This window comes from Gadus morhua, chromosome 8, assembly GCF_902167405.1.
Source record: "Gadus morhua chromosome 8, gadMor3.0, whole genome shotgun sequence".
Lineage (NCBI taxonomy): Eukaryota > Metazoa > Chordata > Actinopteri > Gadiformes > Gadidae > Gadus > Gadus morhua.
Window position 1 is genome coordinate 545,201 of NC_044055.1, and position 14,206 is coordinate 559,406.

General features: G+C 48.8%; 1 protein-coding gene and 1 long non-coding RNA gene across 2 annotated transcripts in view; both read right to left on the bottom strand.

Annotated features, from left to right (window-relative positions):
- The window catches only part of cfap57 (cilia and flagella associated protein 57), a 27,079-nt gene extending 14,174 nt beyond the window's left edge, over positions 1-12,905 (bottom strand). The window contains exons 1-9 of the mRNA XM_030363304.1: positions 12,436-12,905; positions 11,825-12,135; positions 10,995-11,254; positions 5,037-5,289; positions 4,642-4,794; positions 4,128-4,267; positions 1,718-1,883; positions 622-735; positions 108-314 (exon numbers count right to left, since the gene is read on the bottom strand). Coding sequence (XP_030219164.1) covers positions 108-314; positions 622-735; positions 1,718-1,883; positions 4,128-4,267; positions 4,642-4,794; positions 5,037-5,289; positions 10,995-11,254; positions 11,825-12,135; positions 12,436-12,589 — 1,758 coding nt within the window. The 5' untranslated portion in view covers positions 12,590-12,905. The remainder of the gene's footprint in view (positions 1-107; positions 315-621; positions 736-1,717; positions 1,884-4,127; positions 4,268-4,641; positions 4,795-5,036; positions 5,290-10,994; positions 11,255-11,824; positions 12,136-12,435) is intronic.
- A 332-nt stretch (positions 12,906-13,237) lies between these two features.
- On the bottom strand, positions 13,238-13,970 carry LOC115548555 (uncharacterized). Its single transcript, XR_003977614.1, has 2 exons — positions 13,822-13,970; positions 13,238-13,512 (listed from the first exon to the last, which is right to left on the bottom strand). It is a non-coding gene; the product is annotated as an uncharacterized LOC115548555 (long non-coding RNA).
- Positions 13,971-14,206: the final 236 nt, after the last annotated feature.

Consider the following 14,206-nt stretch of genomic DNA (forward strand, 5'->3'; position numbering starts at 1 on the left):
TAGTGGGCGTCAGACGGCTGTTAGACGCTGTATGATTATGGTATCAGACGCTATGGTTCTGCGTCCACCGTTGGACCCTCACTAGCAACGCCAGCGCCGCCACTCGCCTGCGAGTCCTGGATCTCCTTGAGGGACGTTCCCGCCGCGAAGATGGTCCTGGCGTCGGAGGAGACGGCCACGCCCGCGTAGACGCAGGACTTGAGCACGTTCTCCGACTCGCGCTTGCCGCTGTGTGCGTTCCACTCGTACACGGCGCCGTCCGTGCCGCACGACACCAGCCGACTGTCGTCCGCGCTCCACGCCACGGCCTGAACCTGACCGGCCCACAGACAGACACACAGACAGACAGGCCGGCCCACAGACGGACACACAGACAGACAGGCCGGCCAATAGACAGACAGACACAGGAAGATAGCCCTTAAAAAGGATTACTTAATGTTTTGCAGTAACAGTGATTGGGATAATTCATCAACTTATCTTTTTGTCGTCTTTATTTTCTTTCATCTTGGCTTTATGTGGTCTTATCTTACGACACTGTCCCCTAACCTTCATCGAACCGTATCCTGCCGAGGCGTACTTCATACGACCTTATCTTCTCTGAGGTCTCAGCTGAACACTGACCTTCCCATTGTGTCCCTTCAGCGTCAGCATGTTGTCGAAGGTCGTGACCGAGTAGATGTGGATGACATTCCCATTGATGGCTGCGAAAAGGTGACCGCCATGGCTGAACACACACTGGAGAGAGAGAGAGAGAGGGAAGAGGGGAGGGAGAGGAGAGAGAGAAGGAGGGAGGTAGAGAGAGGAAGGGAGAGGGGGAGAGAGAGAGAGAGAGAGAGAGAGAGAAGGAGGGAGGTAGAGAGAGGAAGGGAGAGGGGGAGAGAGAGAGAGAGAGAGAGAGGGAAGGAGGGAGGTAGAGAGAGGAAGGGGGAGGGGGAGAGAGAGAGAGAGAGAGAGAGAGGGAAGGAGGGAGGTAGAGAGAGGAAGGGAGAGGGGGAGAGAGAGAGAGAGAGAGAGAGAGAGGGAAGGGGGGAGGGAGAGGAGAGAGAGAAGGAGGGAGGTAGAGAGAGGAAGGGAGAGGGGGAGAGAGAGAGAGAGAGAGAGAGAGAGAGAGAGAGAGAGAGAGAGAGAGAGAGAGAGGGAAGGGGGGAGGAAGAGGAGAGAGAGAAGGAGGGAGGTAGAGAGAGGAAGGGAGAGGGGGAGAGAGAGAGAGAGAGAGAGAGAGAGAGAGAGACAGAGAGAGAGAGGGAAGGGGGGAGGAAGAGGAGAGAGAGAAGGAGGGAGGTAGAGAGAGGAAGGGAGAGGGGGAGAGAGAGAGAGAGAGACAGAGAGAGAGAGGGAAGGAGGGAGGAAGAGGAGAGAGAGAAGGAGGGAGGTAGAGAGAGGAAGGGAGAGGGGGAGAGAGAGAGAGAGAGAGAGAGAGAGAGAGAGAGAGAGAGAGAGAGAGAGAGAGAGAGAGAGAGACAGAGAGAGAGAGAGAGAGAGAGAGAGAGAGAGAGAGAGAGAGAGAGAGAGGGAGAGAGAGACAGAGACAGAGAGAGAGAGAGAGAGAAAAACCAATTGAGACTTAAAGTAAGTACTACATTCACCTGCTTTGTGGCTTATATCCCACACACACACACACACACACACACACACACACACACACACACACACACACACACACACACACACACACACACACACACACACACACAGACGCACCCCCACATGCCCTCACCTCTGGGCAGCCCCGCAGGGTGAGCTCCTTGACGGTGCGGATGTCGTCGATCAGCAGGTTCATCACCCTCAGCTTGTCGGTGAACCCCACCAGCAGGAAGAGGCCGGAGGGGTGCAGAGACACGCTGAGGGCCTCCTCCTGGAACTCCTTGTAGAGCTCCAGCACACTGAGGGGGACCCAGGGTGAAGAGCCCCGGGGGTCCAGAGAGAACCAGAGGGAGCCAGAGAGAACCAGAGGGAGCCAAAGGGAACCAGAGAGAACCAGAGAGAACCAGAGAGAACCAGAGGGAGCCAGAGAGAACCAGAGAGAACCAGAGGGAGCCAGGGGGAACCAGAGATAACCAGATGGAACCAGGGAGAACCAGAGGGAGCCAGAGAGAACCAGAGAGAACCAGAGAGAACCAGAGGGAACCAGAGAGGACCAGAGAGAACCAGAGGGAGCCAGAGGGAACCAGAGAGAACCAGAGAGAACCAGAGGGAGCCAGAGGGAACCAGAGAGAACCAGAGAGAACCAGAGGGAGCCAGAGGGAACCAGAGAGAACCAAAGGGAACCAGAGAGAACCAGAGGGAACCAGAGAGAACCAAAGGGAACCAGAGAGAACCAGAGGGAACCAGAGAGAACCAGAGGGAACCAGAGAGGACCAGAGAGAACCAGAGAGAACCAGAGAGAACCAGAGAGAACCAGAGAGAGCCAGAGGGAACCAGAGAGAACCAGAGAGAACCAGAGGGAGCCAGAGAGAACCAGAGATAACCAGAGGGAACCAGAGAGAACCAGAGAGAACCAGAGGGAGCCAGAGAGAACCAGATGGAACCAGAGAGAACCAGATGGAACCAGAGAGAACCAGAGAGAACCAGAGGGAACCAGAGAGAACCAGAGGGAACCAGAGGGAACCAGAGAGAACCAGTGGGAGCCAGAGGGAACCAGAGAGAACCAGGGGGAGCCAGAGAGAACCAGAGAGAACCAGAGGGAGCCAGAGGGAACCAGAGAGAACCAGATGGAACCAGAGAGAACCAGAGGGAACCAGAGGGAGCCAGTGAGAACCAGAGAGAACCAGAGGGAGCCAGTGAGAACCAGAGAGAACCAGAGAGGACCAGAGGGAGCAAGAGAGGACCAGAGGGAGCCAGAGAGAACCAGAGAGGACCAGAGGGAGCCAGAGAGGACCAGAGGGAGCCAGAGAGAACCAGAGAGAACCAGAGAGGACCAGAGAGAACCAGAGAGGACCAGAGAGGACCAGAGAGGACCAGAGAGAACCAGAGAGAACCAGAGAGAACCAGAGAGAACCAGAGAGAACCAGAGAGGACCAGAGAGGACCAGAGAGGACCAGAGAGAACCAGAGAGAACCAGATGGAACCAGAGAGAACCAGAGGGAGCCAGAGAGAACCAGAGAGAACCAAGGAAAAGGATCATTAGCAAGATAACTTTTAATTGGTTGTTTTTTTAAACATTTGTTTTATCATAACAAAAAAAACGTGAAAATGTATGAAACATTTTTGAAGAAATTGTATCACACCAAAAACGCAATTTCATTTAAGTAATAAACCAACCAAGCTGTTATCCCATCGGCTTATCGATCAATTCAGTTATACAGTATATCTTACATATCCATTTAGTTTAGTTATGTTACACACAGCACCAGTCATCCTACTGTAGTACAGGCGGTAGGGTCTCCTACTGTAGTACAGGCGGTAGGGTCTCCTACTGTAGTACAGGCGGTAGGCTCATTCTACTGTAGTACAGGCGGTAGGGTCTCCTACTGTAGTACAGGCGGTAGGGTCTCCTACTGTAGTACAGGCGGTAGGGTCTCCTACTGTAGTACAGGTGGTAGGGTCATTCTACTGTAGTGCAGGCGGTAGGGTCATTCTACTGTAGTACAGGCGGTAGGGTCTCCTACTGTAGTACAGGCGGTAGGGTCTCCTACTGTAGTACAGGTGGTAGGGTCATTCTACTGTAGTACAGGCGTTAGGGTCTCCTACTGTAGTACAGGCGGTAGGGTCTCCTACTGTAGTACAGGCGGTAGGGTCTCCTACTGTAGTACAGGCGGTAGAGTCATTCTACTGTAGTACAGGCGGTAGGGTCTCCTACTGTAGTACAGGCGGTAGGGTCATTCTACTGTAGTACAGGCGGTAGGGTCTCCTACTGTAGTACAGGCGGTAGGGTCTCCTACTGTAGTACAGGTGGTAGGGTCTCCTACTGTAGTACAGGCGGTAGGGTCTCCTACTGTAGTACAGGTGGTAGGGTCATTCAACTGTAGTACAGGCGGTAGGGTCTCCTACTGTAGTACAGGCGGTAGGGTCTCCTACTGTACTACAGGTGGTAGGGTCATTCTACTGTAGTACAGGTGGTAGGGTCATTCTACTGTAGTGCAGGCGGTAGGGTCTCCTACTGTAGTACAGGCGGTAGGGTCTCCTACTTGGTGTCGTAGTTCCAGACGCGGACCGAGCGGTCGAGGGAGCAGCTGGCCACCAGCGGCTTGCGGATGCAGACGGACAGGCCCGTGATGGACTTGGTATGGAAGGAGCTGGACAGGAACTCGAAATGCGCTGGCTCCCCCTAGTGGTAAGAACACAGACAGCACATGCTTATAAGCTTTTGCCTGCTGGTGATGGTGGTGGCGTGTTGGTAATGGGGGAGGTGGATGTGGTTAAGATGATGGTAAAGGTGGTGTGATCATGGTGAGGTTGAGGGTGGAGGTGGTTATGCTGGAGGTGGAGATGGTGTTGATGGTGGAGGTGATGTTGGTGGGGGAGTTTGTGACGATTAAGGGGATGGTGTTGGTGCTGGTGGTAGTGATGGTAGAGGTGGTGGTGATGCTGGAGGTGGAGATGGTGCAGATGGCGGTAGTGGTGTTGGTGCTAGTGCTGGCGGTGATGGCGGCAGACAGATCGAGGTGGTGCTGGCGGAGGGTGGGGCTGAGTGCTTCATACCCTGCTGATCTCTGTGGAGATCAGGTTGATGGCGTAGAGCTGCCCCTGCTGGGTGCTGAGAGCCAGGGTATCCTCCCCGGGGCTGAGGCACAGCGTGGCCACCTGCTGCTGCTGGGCTCGGCCGGGCTCGTAGGTGCACGGGTCGGGGGGGATCTGGGGCCGGAGGAACCCCCCGTTAGCATTAGCAGTAGCACGCAAGTAGACAGAACCAGGGCGGAGAGACCCTGCTACTACAATATAAAGGTGATCCTCTCTAGGGTTCCATGCTGAGGACGCACCTAAAGGGCTAGGCCAACGCATCCACCCAATCACACGCACTTATTGACATGTTTTCAATTCAGATTCACTTTGAACGCTCGGTTCAATGGACGTCCCTACTCAGAGTGAGGTCTCACCAGGAGCTCCCGGGTCTTGCGGTAGCTGTCCATCTCCTCCGTGTTCTCAAACACGCAGACGGTCCCGGGCCCCACGGAGCACATGAAGCCCTTGGAGTAGGCCAGGATGGCGGTGACCCCGCGGCCCTCGCCGCTGGGGGGGGTGGCCCCGGGGCCCGCGCCGCTGGTGGGGGTGGTCCCGGGGCCCTCGCCGCTCGGGGAAGCGGCGGTTCCCTCCACTCTGGCTTCTCTTGGCGGCTTGTTGTCAGTGTGTCTGTACCAGGACGGACAGACAGCGCACTATGATGCTAAGCCAGGGATAGTGTGGATGCTACTGTGGCTGTAGGGAATGCAACATCCACAATGTGGTTCTACATCCAGAGTAAGGACCGGTGGTTCAACCATCAATCTCTGAATCAAAGTTAAACAGCTACTTTTCTGAATCATCTGCCTTTGTGTGTTGCTTGGAGGACCATTGCCCTCGATGTGTTGGCATATTTGTTAATTTATTTGCTCTAACACAGACACAGTGTGACTCTTGCTGCCCATACAAAAGACGAATTCAATGTCATATCACCCTGTCATATAACAGTGTTGACGTATACACTTCTTCAAACCATGAACCGTACCAGACGCAAACCATGAACCGTACCAGACGCAAACCATGGACCGTACCAGACGCAAACCATGGACCGTACCAGACGCAAACCATGAACCGTACCAGACGCAAACCATGAACCGTACCAGACGCAAACCATGAACCGTACCAGACGCAAACCATGGACCGTACCAGAAGCAAACCATGGACCGTACCAGACGCAAACCATGAACCGTACCAGACGCAAACCATGGACCGTACCAGACGCAAACCATGAACCGTACCAGACGCAAACCATGAACCGTACCAGACGCAAACCATGGACCGTACCAGACGCAAACCATGGACCGTACCAGACGCAAACCATGGACCGTACCAGACGCAAACCATGGACCGTACCAGACGCAAACCATGAACCGTACCAAACGCAAACCATGAACCGTACCAGACGCAAACCATGGACCGTACCAGACGCAAACCATGGACCGTACCAGACGCAAACCATGGACCGTACCAGACGCAAACCATGGACCGTACCAGACGCAAACCATTCCGTCTGTGCACGGCACCTTCTCAACGAGCAGGTGTGCGCCTCAGCCAGAGGGGGCGCCAAAATACCAATTCCCCACACAATGTTGTGTACTTCATTGAAAAGCGCTACGCAGCGTGTTGTTTTTTTTTACTGCTCGTGGGGCCCCCCATGTGATTTGCCGCCCCCCACAAATATGGCGCCCCGGGCGGCTGCCTGGTTCGCCCGTACCTAAAACCGCCACTGTTTACGGCATAAACTTTAAAACTGCCATCAGCTTTTGATTTGTCTGATCTGAAATAAACGCCCTTACTATCTCTCTGTGCATAGTGAAGTAGTAAGACAAGGAGATCTGTATCTTCTCCAATCAGCGTAGTGGTGTGAAGAAGAGATGATTCCACTGCGGCCCATACGATGTCTACATCAGCATCTCACATTGAATTGACCACAGTGCAACCCCTTTCTTTCAGTTCATCGCTTATCATTTGGATCAGCCTCTGTTTATTCAGATCTCTTGACAGGAACTCCTCCTTCTTACCTGAGAACTCTGTCTCAGCAGTGAAGTTGACAATGGGATGAATATTGTTTCCTCTTCTGTGATGTGTGTTGTCTTTAATGGATGGCCCATCCCCATAGCCATCGAACACAATGGTCTTAGCTGAGCCATAATGTTGGATGGGGAAGTCTGCATATGACTGCGCAATTTTACCATAGCTTTGTCCGTGCTTCCATGGTATTCGGTGAAGGAGTGAACCTCCATCAAGAACATAATAATCTGTTTCTGGTACAGTATCTAGGATTGCTTGCATGATCACAGATTGCGTGTGCAAGTTGTGGTTGATGAGCCTTGCGGAAGATGTTTCCAGCTTCAAAGAGGGCGTAGCGCATAACCGTCTCCAATGGTAGCTCTCCAGTTTGGGAGACAATCAGGAAACGTTAAAAAAGAAGTGCAGAATCAATTGTTCGATCAGGAGCAACCTTGATAGACGTTTGTTTGTTTTGTCCAATATCGCTACCAAGCATGTTGGGAGCAGTACAATTTGCGGCATTCGCTTCAATTCAGCATAGGAAGAGCAGAATCCCATCTTATTCAACTTTAAAATGAACCTAGATCGGTTTAAATGGAGCATTTGCACTCCAAGGCCAATTTGCAAAGGGGCAAGTACAGCTCGCGGTCGGGCTGCTTGTACAATTGCGTGGCCAATGCTAGCAATTTTCTGCTCTGTCTCATTACCGACAAACAAAGCTTTTAACACAATATGGAGTGATTTTGGAATATAATCAAGGGCATTTTGGAGCTTGAGTGTGTCTGTAGTTGGATTCTCATTAACAGGTGGGACATTTGTCATTATGTCACTTTTTATGAGTTTTGCAGCTGTTTCAAGTAAGCGTCCCTTCTCAGACTCTTCTGTTTCAGGTAAGCATTCATCCCTGTTTTGTTTTGTGTTGTTGAAGTAGGATCTGAGGATGTCTGATGTTTTCTCCCTTATTGTAACAATACAATCTAGGCCATCTCCTTCTGCAATAAATATGCTATTCGCATACCGTTGCATCAGCAGTGTTTTTAGGTATTGATCACCATATGGGATGGAATCAGCATTAAACAAATACTCATTGCATTTTACACCTAAGGGCAGGAACAGTCAGCTGTCCATCATCATTCAATTCGAAGTAAGCACACATTTTTGAGAAGGCTTGTTCTTGGTCCTCATTCTTTGAGAAGGCTTGTTCTTGGTCCTCATTCTTTGAGAAGGCTTGTTCTTGGTCCTCATTCTTTGAGAAGGCTTGTTCTTGGTCCTCGTTCTTTGAGAAGGCTTGTTCTTGGTCCTCGTTCTTTGAGAAGGCTTGTTCTTGGTCCTCATTCTTTGAGAAGGCTTGTTCTTGGTCCTCATTCTTTGAGAAGGCTTGTTCTTGGTCCTCATTCTTTGAGAAGGCTTGTTCTTGGTCCTCATTCTTTGAGAAGGCTTGTTCTTGGTCCTCATTCTTTGAGAAGGCTTGTTCTTGGTCCTCATTCTTTGAGAAGGCTTGTTCTTGGTCCTCATTCTTTGAGAAGGCTTGTTCTTGGTCCTCATTCTTTGAGAAGGCTTGTTCTTGGTCCTCATTCTTTGAGAAGGCTTGTTCTTGGTCCTCGTTCTTTGAGAAGGCTTGTTCTTGGTCCTCATTCTTTGAGAAGGCTTGTTCTTGGTCCTCATTCTTTGAGAAGGCTTGTTCTTGGTCCTCATTCTTTGAGAAGGCTTGTTCTTGGTCCTCATTCTTTGAGAAGGCTTGTTCTTGGTCCTCATTCTTTGAGAAGGCTTGTTCTTGGTCCTCATTCTTTGAGAAGGCTTGTTCTTGGTCCTCATTCTTTGAGAAGGCTTGTTCTTGGTCCTCATTCTTTGAGAAGGCTTGTTCTTGGTCCTCATTCTTTGAGAAGGCTTGTTCTTGGTCCTCATTCTTTGAGAAGGCTTGTTCTTGGTCCTCATTCTTTGAGAAGGCTTGTTCTTGGTCCTCATTCTTTGGCCTTCCAGCCTTCCTCTGCTTTGGATGACAATCAGGCTGAAATTGCGTGGGAACATCACGGTCACACCGGAAATGTGTGCTACAAGCGTTATGATACACGCAGTCTGCAGCATTCAGATCACTACGATCGTATTCAATTCATTCTACATTTGACTTTTAATGACCACTCATCATTTCGTTTATCATAGCTTTGCAATATAGACTTTGCAAAGTTGTCTGTTTTCACACAACTGTAGTCGGCACTTCCTTCATGGACATTTGTGCCGCAGAAAAGGCAAAGAGTTTGGTTATTAAATGGATCTTCAGACTGCCTAGTAGTCCTTTTATTGGTACTGGAATCACTGCTCTGTTTCTTCTGTAAATGTAAATAAATCTGTGGACTATTTGTGTACACTCTGCGGCACTCTGGATGTACTTTCATGCCAGCAGTAACAACACGCTGGGGTTGAAAAGTTAACGGACTACATGAGGAGTGATACCGAAGACGTCAATAGAGGCAAAAAGTCCTTCGTTTTCCTAACGAAGTAACAATAATACTGTCACCTCTTTTAACACTAGCTTCATTGATTCCATCAGCACCCTTCTGACGAATCTCTACTAAATCACTTCCATCTTCCAATTTGCAAATGGGACAGATCTGGTCGCTGAATGCACTCATCTTGAACCTAGCGATAAAGCAAGGCAAGTTCTTGGACAAAATCTTTTCTCTACGTGAAACTAAGCTGACTCAAAGTAAAATGACCACCCCTCAAAATAAATAATAATAATAATAATAATAATAATAATAAATGGGTTCAGTTAATTGACACCAATGTAAGTCAATCTAGTGTTTGGAAGCATTTAAAAGGCTGTTGTTTGAATGAATCCAATCCAGAAAATGAAAGAAGACACTCCCCGTTCCACTGTGTGTGTGTGAGAGAGAGAGAGAGAGAGAGAGAGAGAGAGAGAGAGAGAGAGAGAGAGAGAGAGAGAGAGAGAGAGAGAGAGAGAGAGAGAGAGAGAGAGAGACCACCTGTGTTTTTCCCCCACAAATTTGCAACATTGTTTCATTTCAAGCATGAGAACCTGTCCGTTCCCGCAGTCAGAGCACGGGAACATGTCTTGCTCTCGCAGTCCAAGCACGAGAACCACGCTCCCCTATTCCATCAGCCAGTCATTTTCAAAATGATGCCTTTCTAGCACTTATATTTACCTAGATTTGTCGGAATCAGTTGAATCATTCTTTTGGAACATTTTCCATTTGAGGTATAGGCATTCTAAGCTCCCGGACGCCATTTAGGACGCCATTATGAAAATGAAGCCTTTCTGGGAGGTGTATTTTTGCCTCGATTTTTAGTATGTTCGTAGAGGTACCAGAATGCAAATTCCTTGCCCTTCTTTTTCATAGATTGACTCACCTACCCCGACAGAAGGGGCTTATTTTCGATAATGACCGGTGACGTTCTATACATTATCCCACTTATTACACGGTTTGCCAAAACGAAAAAATAACTTCACATGGTGTGTCCTTTTACAATTTATTTGTGACCAGCATTCGTAGTGTTGATCAGCTGAGAAATAGTCTGCAAAAGACGTTGACGTCGCTTAGCAACCGAAGACGCTGGGGTTGAAAAGTTAACTGACTACTTGAGGAGTGATACCGAAGACGTCAATAGAGGCAAAAAGTCCTTTGTTTTCCTTGACATCGGTCAATTATACTTAGCAACAGTGAATGATCAAATATAATTCATAGCCGGAGGTTGTGAAGAGCCCATGCAAGTGAACGGAGCGTTCCACGGCATTGAGAAGACCCGTGTAATGATCCATAATTATTCAACTCGACTATTATTTATATTTTTATTATTATTACTTAGAGCTAAGTGGTGGGTACAAAATGAATCTTGACGAAATCTGGTGGGGACGTGTCCCCAACGTCCCCGGCGTAATCGACGCCTATGACCGTACCAGACGCAAACCATGAACTGTACCAGACGCAAACCATGGACCGTACCAGACGCAAACCATGGACCGTACCAGACGCAAACCATGAACCGTACCAAACGCAAACCATGGACCGTACCAGACGCAAACCATGAACCGTACCAGACGCAAACCATGAACCGTACCAGACGCAAACCATGGGCCGTACCAGACGCAAACCATGAACCGTACCAGACGCAAACCATGGACCGTACCAGACGCAAACCATGAACCGTACCAGACGCAAACCATGGACCGTACCCGACGCATGAAATGTGACCGGCTTCAATCTGCTGCAGACGAGGGTTTCAAACAAAAAATCCACGAGTCTTTATCAGATCACTGATCCAAACCCTTGTTGATCAGAGTGAGACCCCCCCCCGCCCCCCCTGACCTGGTCTCCAGCAGTTGGGCGGGTCTGGTCCAGGCGTCCAGGTCCCAGCGCAGCTCCCCAGACTCGACCATCAGCAGGCGGCCCTGGTCTGTGCCGGCGACCACGCGTGTGCCGGACACCCAGGCGTGGCACAGCACGGCCACGCCCTTCACCTTGGCCGGGCTCTGCCGCTTCAGGACTCCCTCGCGGTAGTTGAGGAGGCACACGAGGCCCGGCCCGCTCACGCACAACTGGGTGTCGTCCAGGGGGTTGAAGCTCACCTGGGAGGGCACAAGAGAACCCTGACTGCTGAACACAGTTCACAAGAGAACCCTGACTGCTGAACACAGTTCACAAGAGAACCCTCACTGCTGAACACAGTTCACAAGAGAACCCTCACTGTTGAACACAGTTCACAAGAGAACCCTGACTGCTGAACACAGTTCACAAGAGAACCCTCACTGCTGAACACAGTTCACAAGAGAACTCTCACTGTTGAACACAGTTCACAAGAGAACCCTGACTGCTGAACACAGTTAACAAGAGAACCCTGACTGCTGAACACAGTTCACAAGAGAACCCTCACTGTTGAACACAGTTCACAAGAGAACCCTGACTGCTGAACACAGTTCTCCATGTTTGTTGTCTTTATAGCTTTTAGGTAATCCTCAAGTATGTGTTTCTTTGAACATTAGATGTTGAGAGGGAGGGGGGGAGAGAGAGGGAGAGCGACTGAAGGGTGAGACAGGGGGGAGAGGGAGAGAGAAAGGGAGAAAAGGAGGCAGAGAGAGAGAGAGAGAGAGAGAGAGAGAGAGAGAGAGAGAGAGAGAGAGAGAGAGAGAGAGCCTCACCTGGCTCACGGGGTCCCCATCACTGCTGCTGACCGTGGCCAGCACCTTCTGCCTCTCCCAAAGCCACAACACCAGGGTCCAGGTCGGGCCTCCTGATTGGCCGACCAGGTACTTGGAGTTGGGGGAGAAGGCCATGCAGAGGAACTCTCCGGCCGGCCCGTCGCCGGCGGTCAGGAGCTTCCTCTTGCGGCCCTGCTCGTGCGTGAGGTCGTACACGGTGATGGTGGGCTTCTCCCCGCTCTCCGAGACCGCTAGGTAGCGTCGGTTAGCACTGAGAGCCATGGCCTGCAAGCCCAGGCTCCTCTCTGTGCCTGGTGGGAGAACGTAAAGAACATCTCATCTGTGGCACACGTTTTAAACAGTCCTTTAACCTTCCACAATAAAAGAACTTGGAATACTCTGAATGAAATGCGGTGGGTCAATAGAGACAGGAATATTTTAAGGGGACTGATACAATGCAATAAAGACAAAAAACTGATTTTATAAAGTAATAAGATGAATTACGTAAGATATTATACAAAAAGTTTTTTTAAAAAGGAGATACAACACGAAAGGTTTTCAGAGGTATTTAGGATGGTGTTTTGCACCCTTTAAAAAAGCTAAACACATACCTGGGATGAATTTCTGCCATTTCTGGTCGATGTTGTAACGGATACAGTTGTTTCCACTGGGGAAGACCACGGTTTGGTCGTCGAGGAAACACAAGTTATTGGTCACCCCTCTCCGTAAGCCGAAGATGAAATTGGACTGGGCAACAGTGGCCATGTCTTACTGTTACACGCAGACTACTTTTTCAAAATAGAAATGTAAACAAACGTTGTTAACAGCTGAGATTGTCGCGTTTTAGAGGTAAATAACGTTGGACTTTTCTAATAACGACGAGCCAACTTCATTCATTGGGACGTACATCCAGCTGTATGCGTTCAGTGCGAATCAATTTAGGCACATTTAAAACAAATATATAAACTTTCCTCGATCTTGGAGTTCACTTCAGTGTTGTAGCCTGCGGTCAGTTTATAAACATAAAATAGGTCACGTTTAAGCGGCTCCAAAATAATACGTCGCGTAGTACTCAGATCTAGGTTGCCATGGCTACGTCAAACTAGGCTTCAGCGCCATAGAAACCGTACACATGAACGGATGTTACTCACTGTAGCCACTTGATGGCAGCAAATATCCAATAACAATATAGGCCTAATGTGGTTTATGTAAATCGCCTTTCATGTCATTTGAGTTCATTATAGTTAATTATATAAACATTAGGAGGCCAACTGATATCGTGTATTACTAATAATTGATTTTAAGTCTTGTCATCAGAAGGGTATAGGCCAACAGATATGTTTAAGTGTTTTTGTGGAAAAAAATTTGACGATTAGAAAAGTATTGCAAATGTGTATTCTCAAGTCGAACAGGGACATTCAAAAAAAGTTTAATTTCAGAAGCATTTAAAACATTTATAAAAAACTTGATATGGAACTTATTTATATATTTGAAACCGTTACAGATAACCTTACATGTAACTGATACATTAAACAAAGAAAACTTACAAAAACAATAGATTTTCGATTGGCTCAAAATCAGTGATTAGCTGGTGGTGAAGGAGGTCTGAAGAAGGGAGGGGGTGTAGGCATTGGAAAAGGTTGATAGGGCCCAGGAGGAACCAGCCCGAAGAAGATCCTTGGGTCGAGCTTTAGATCAGAAGTGCAATAGAACAGAACGGTTAAGGATCTCAATCAAAGCATATTGTTACCAACTAGGCCTATTCATTGATCATATTGTCGTTTATTGCATGGCCTTAATAAAGAAAATAATATTGAAAGTTTAGTCCTGCAGTTTTATGAGGATTTAAGATAGCTGCAGCCTGCATGACATGCATCTCAACAAAGGTTGAGTTAATAAGCATAATATTAGCCTACTCAAATTATTTAGTCTAAATACTTATTTGGATATAAATTATTCTGTCTACAACAGGTTATTAGCAAGGGATGCGTGCTTACAAGGGGTGGCGGTGGAGAACACATTGGTGGACAGATCGGGAAGGCCAAACTGTGGTAATGGGTGTGAGGGATGGTCCACATGGCCGGCATGTCGGCCAGGTAGTTGGGGTAAAGGGCCGTTGGGTGCGCGACCAGAAACCCCTCTCTTCTTTCGACTGCGGGAAAGATAAAATGGAGGGAAATTAGGTAGGCGTGTAAGCCTTAGACGATAATGCACATGACATGATAGTAAAACGTATCACTAGTCCATCAGATCTAAAAAGGACACATCTTCAATATTTTCAATGTGTCAAAGTAATTTTATAAAATGATAGCCTAAATTTTTCTATTGTCTAGGCCTATACGTTTTATCACGGTTTTCAAAAACAGACAAATGTAGAACATT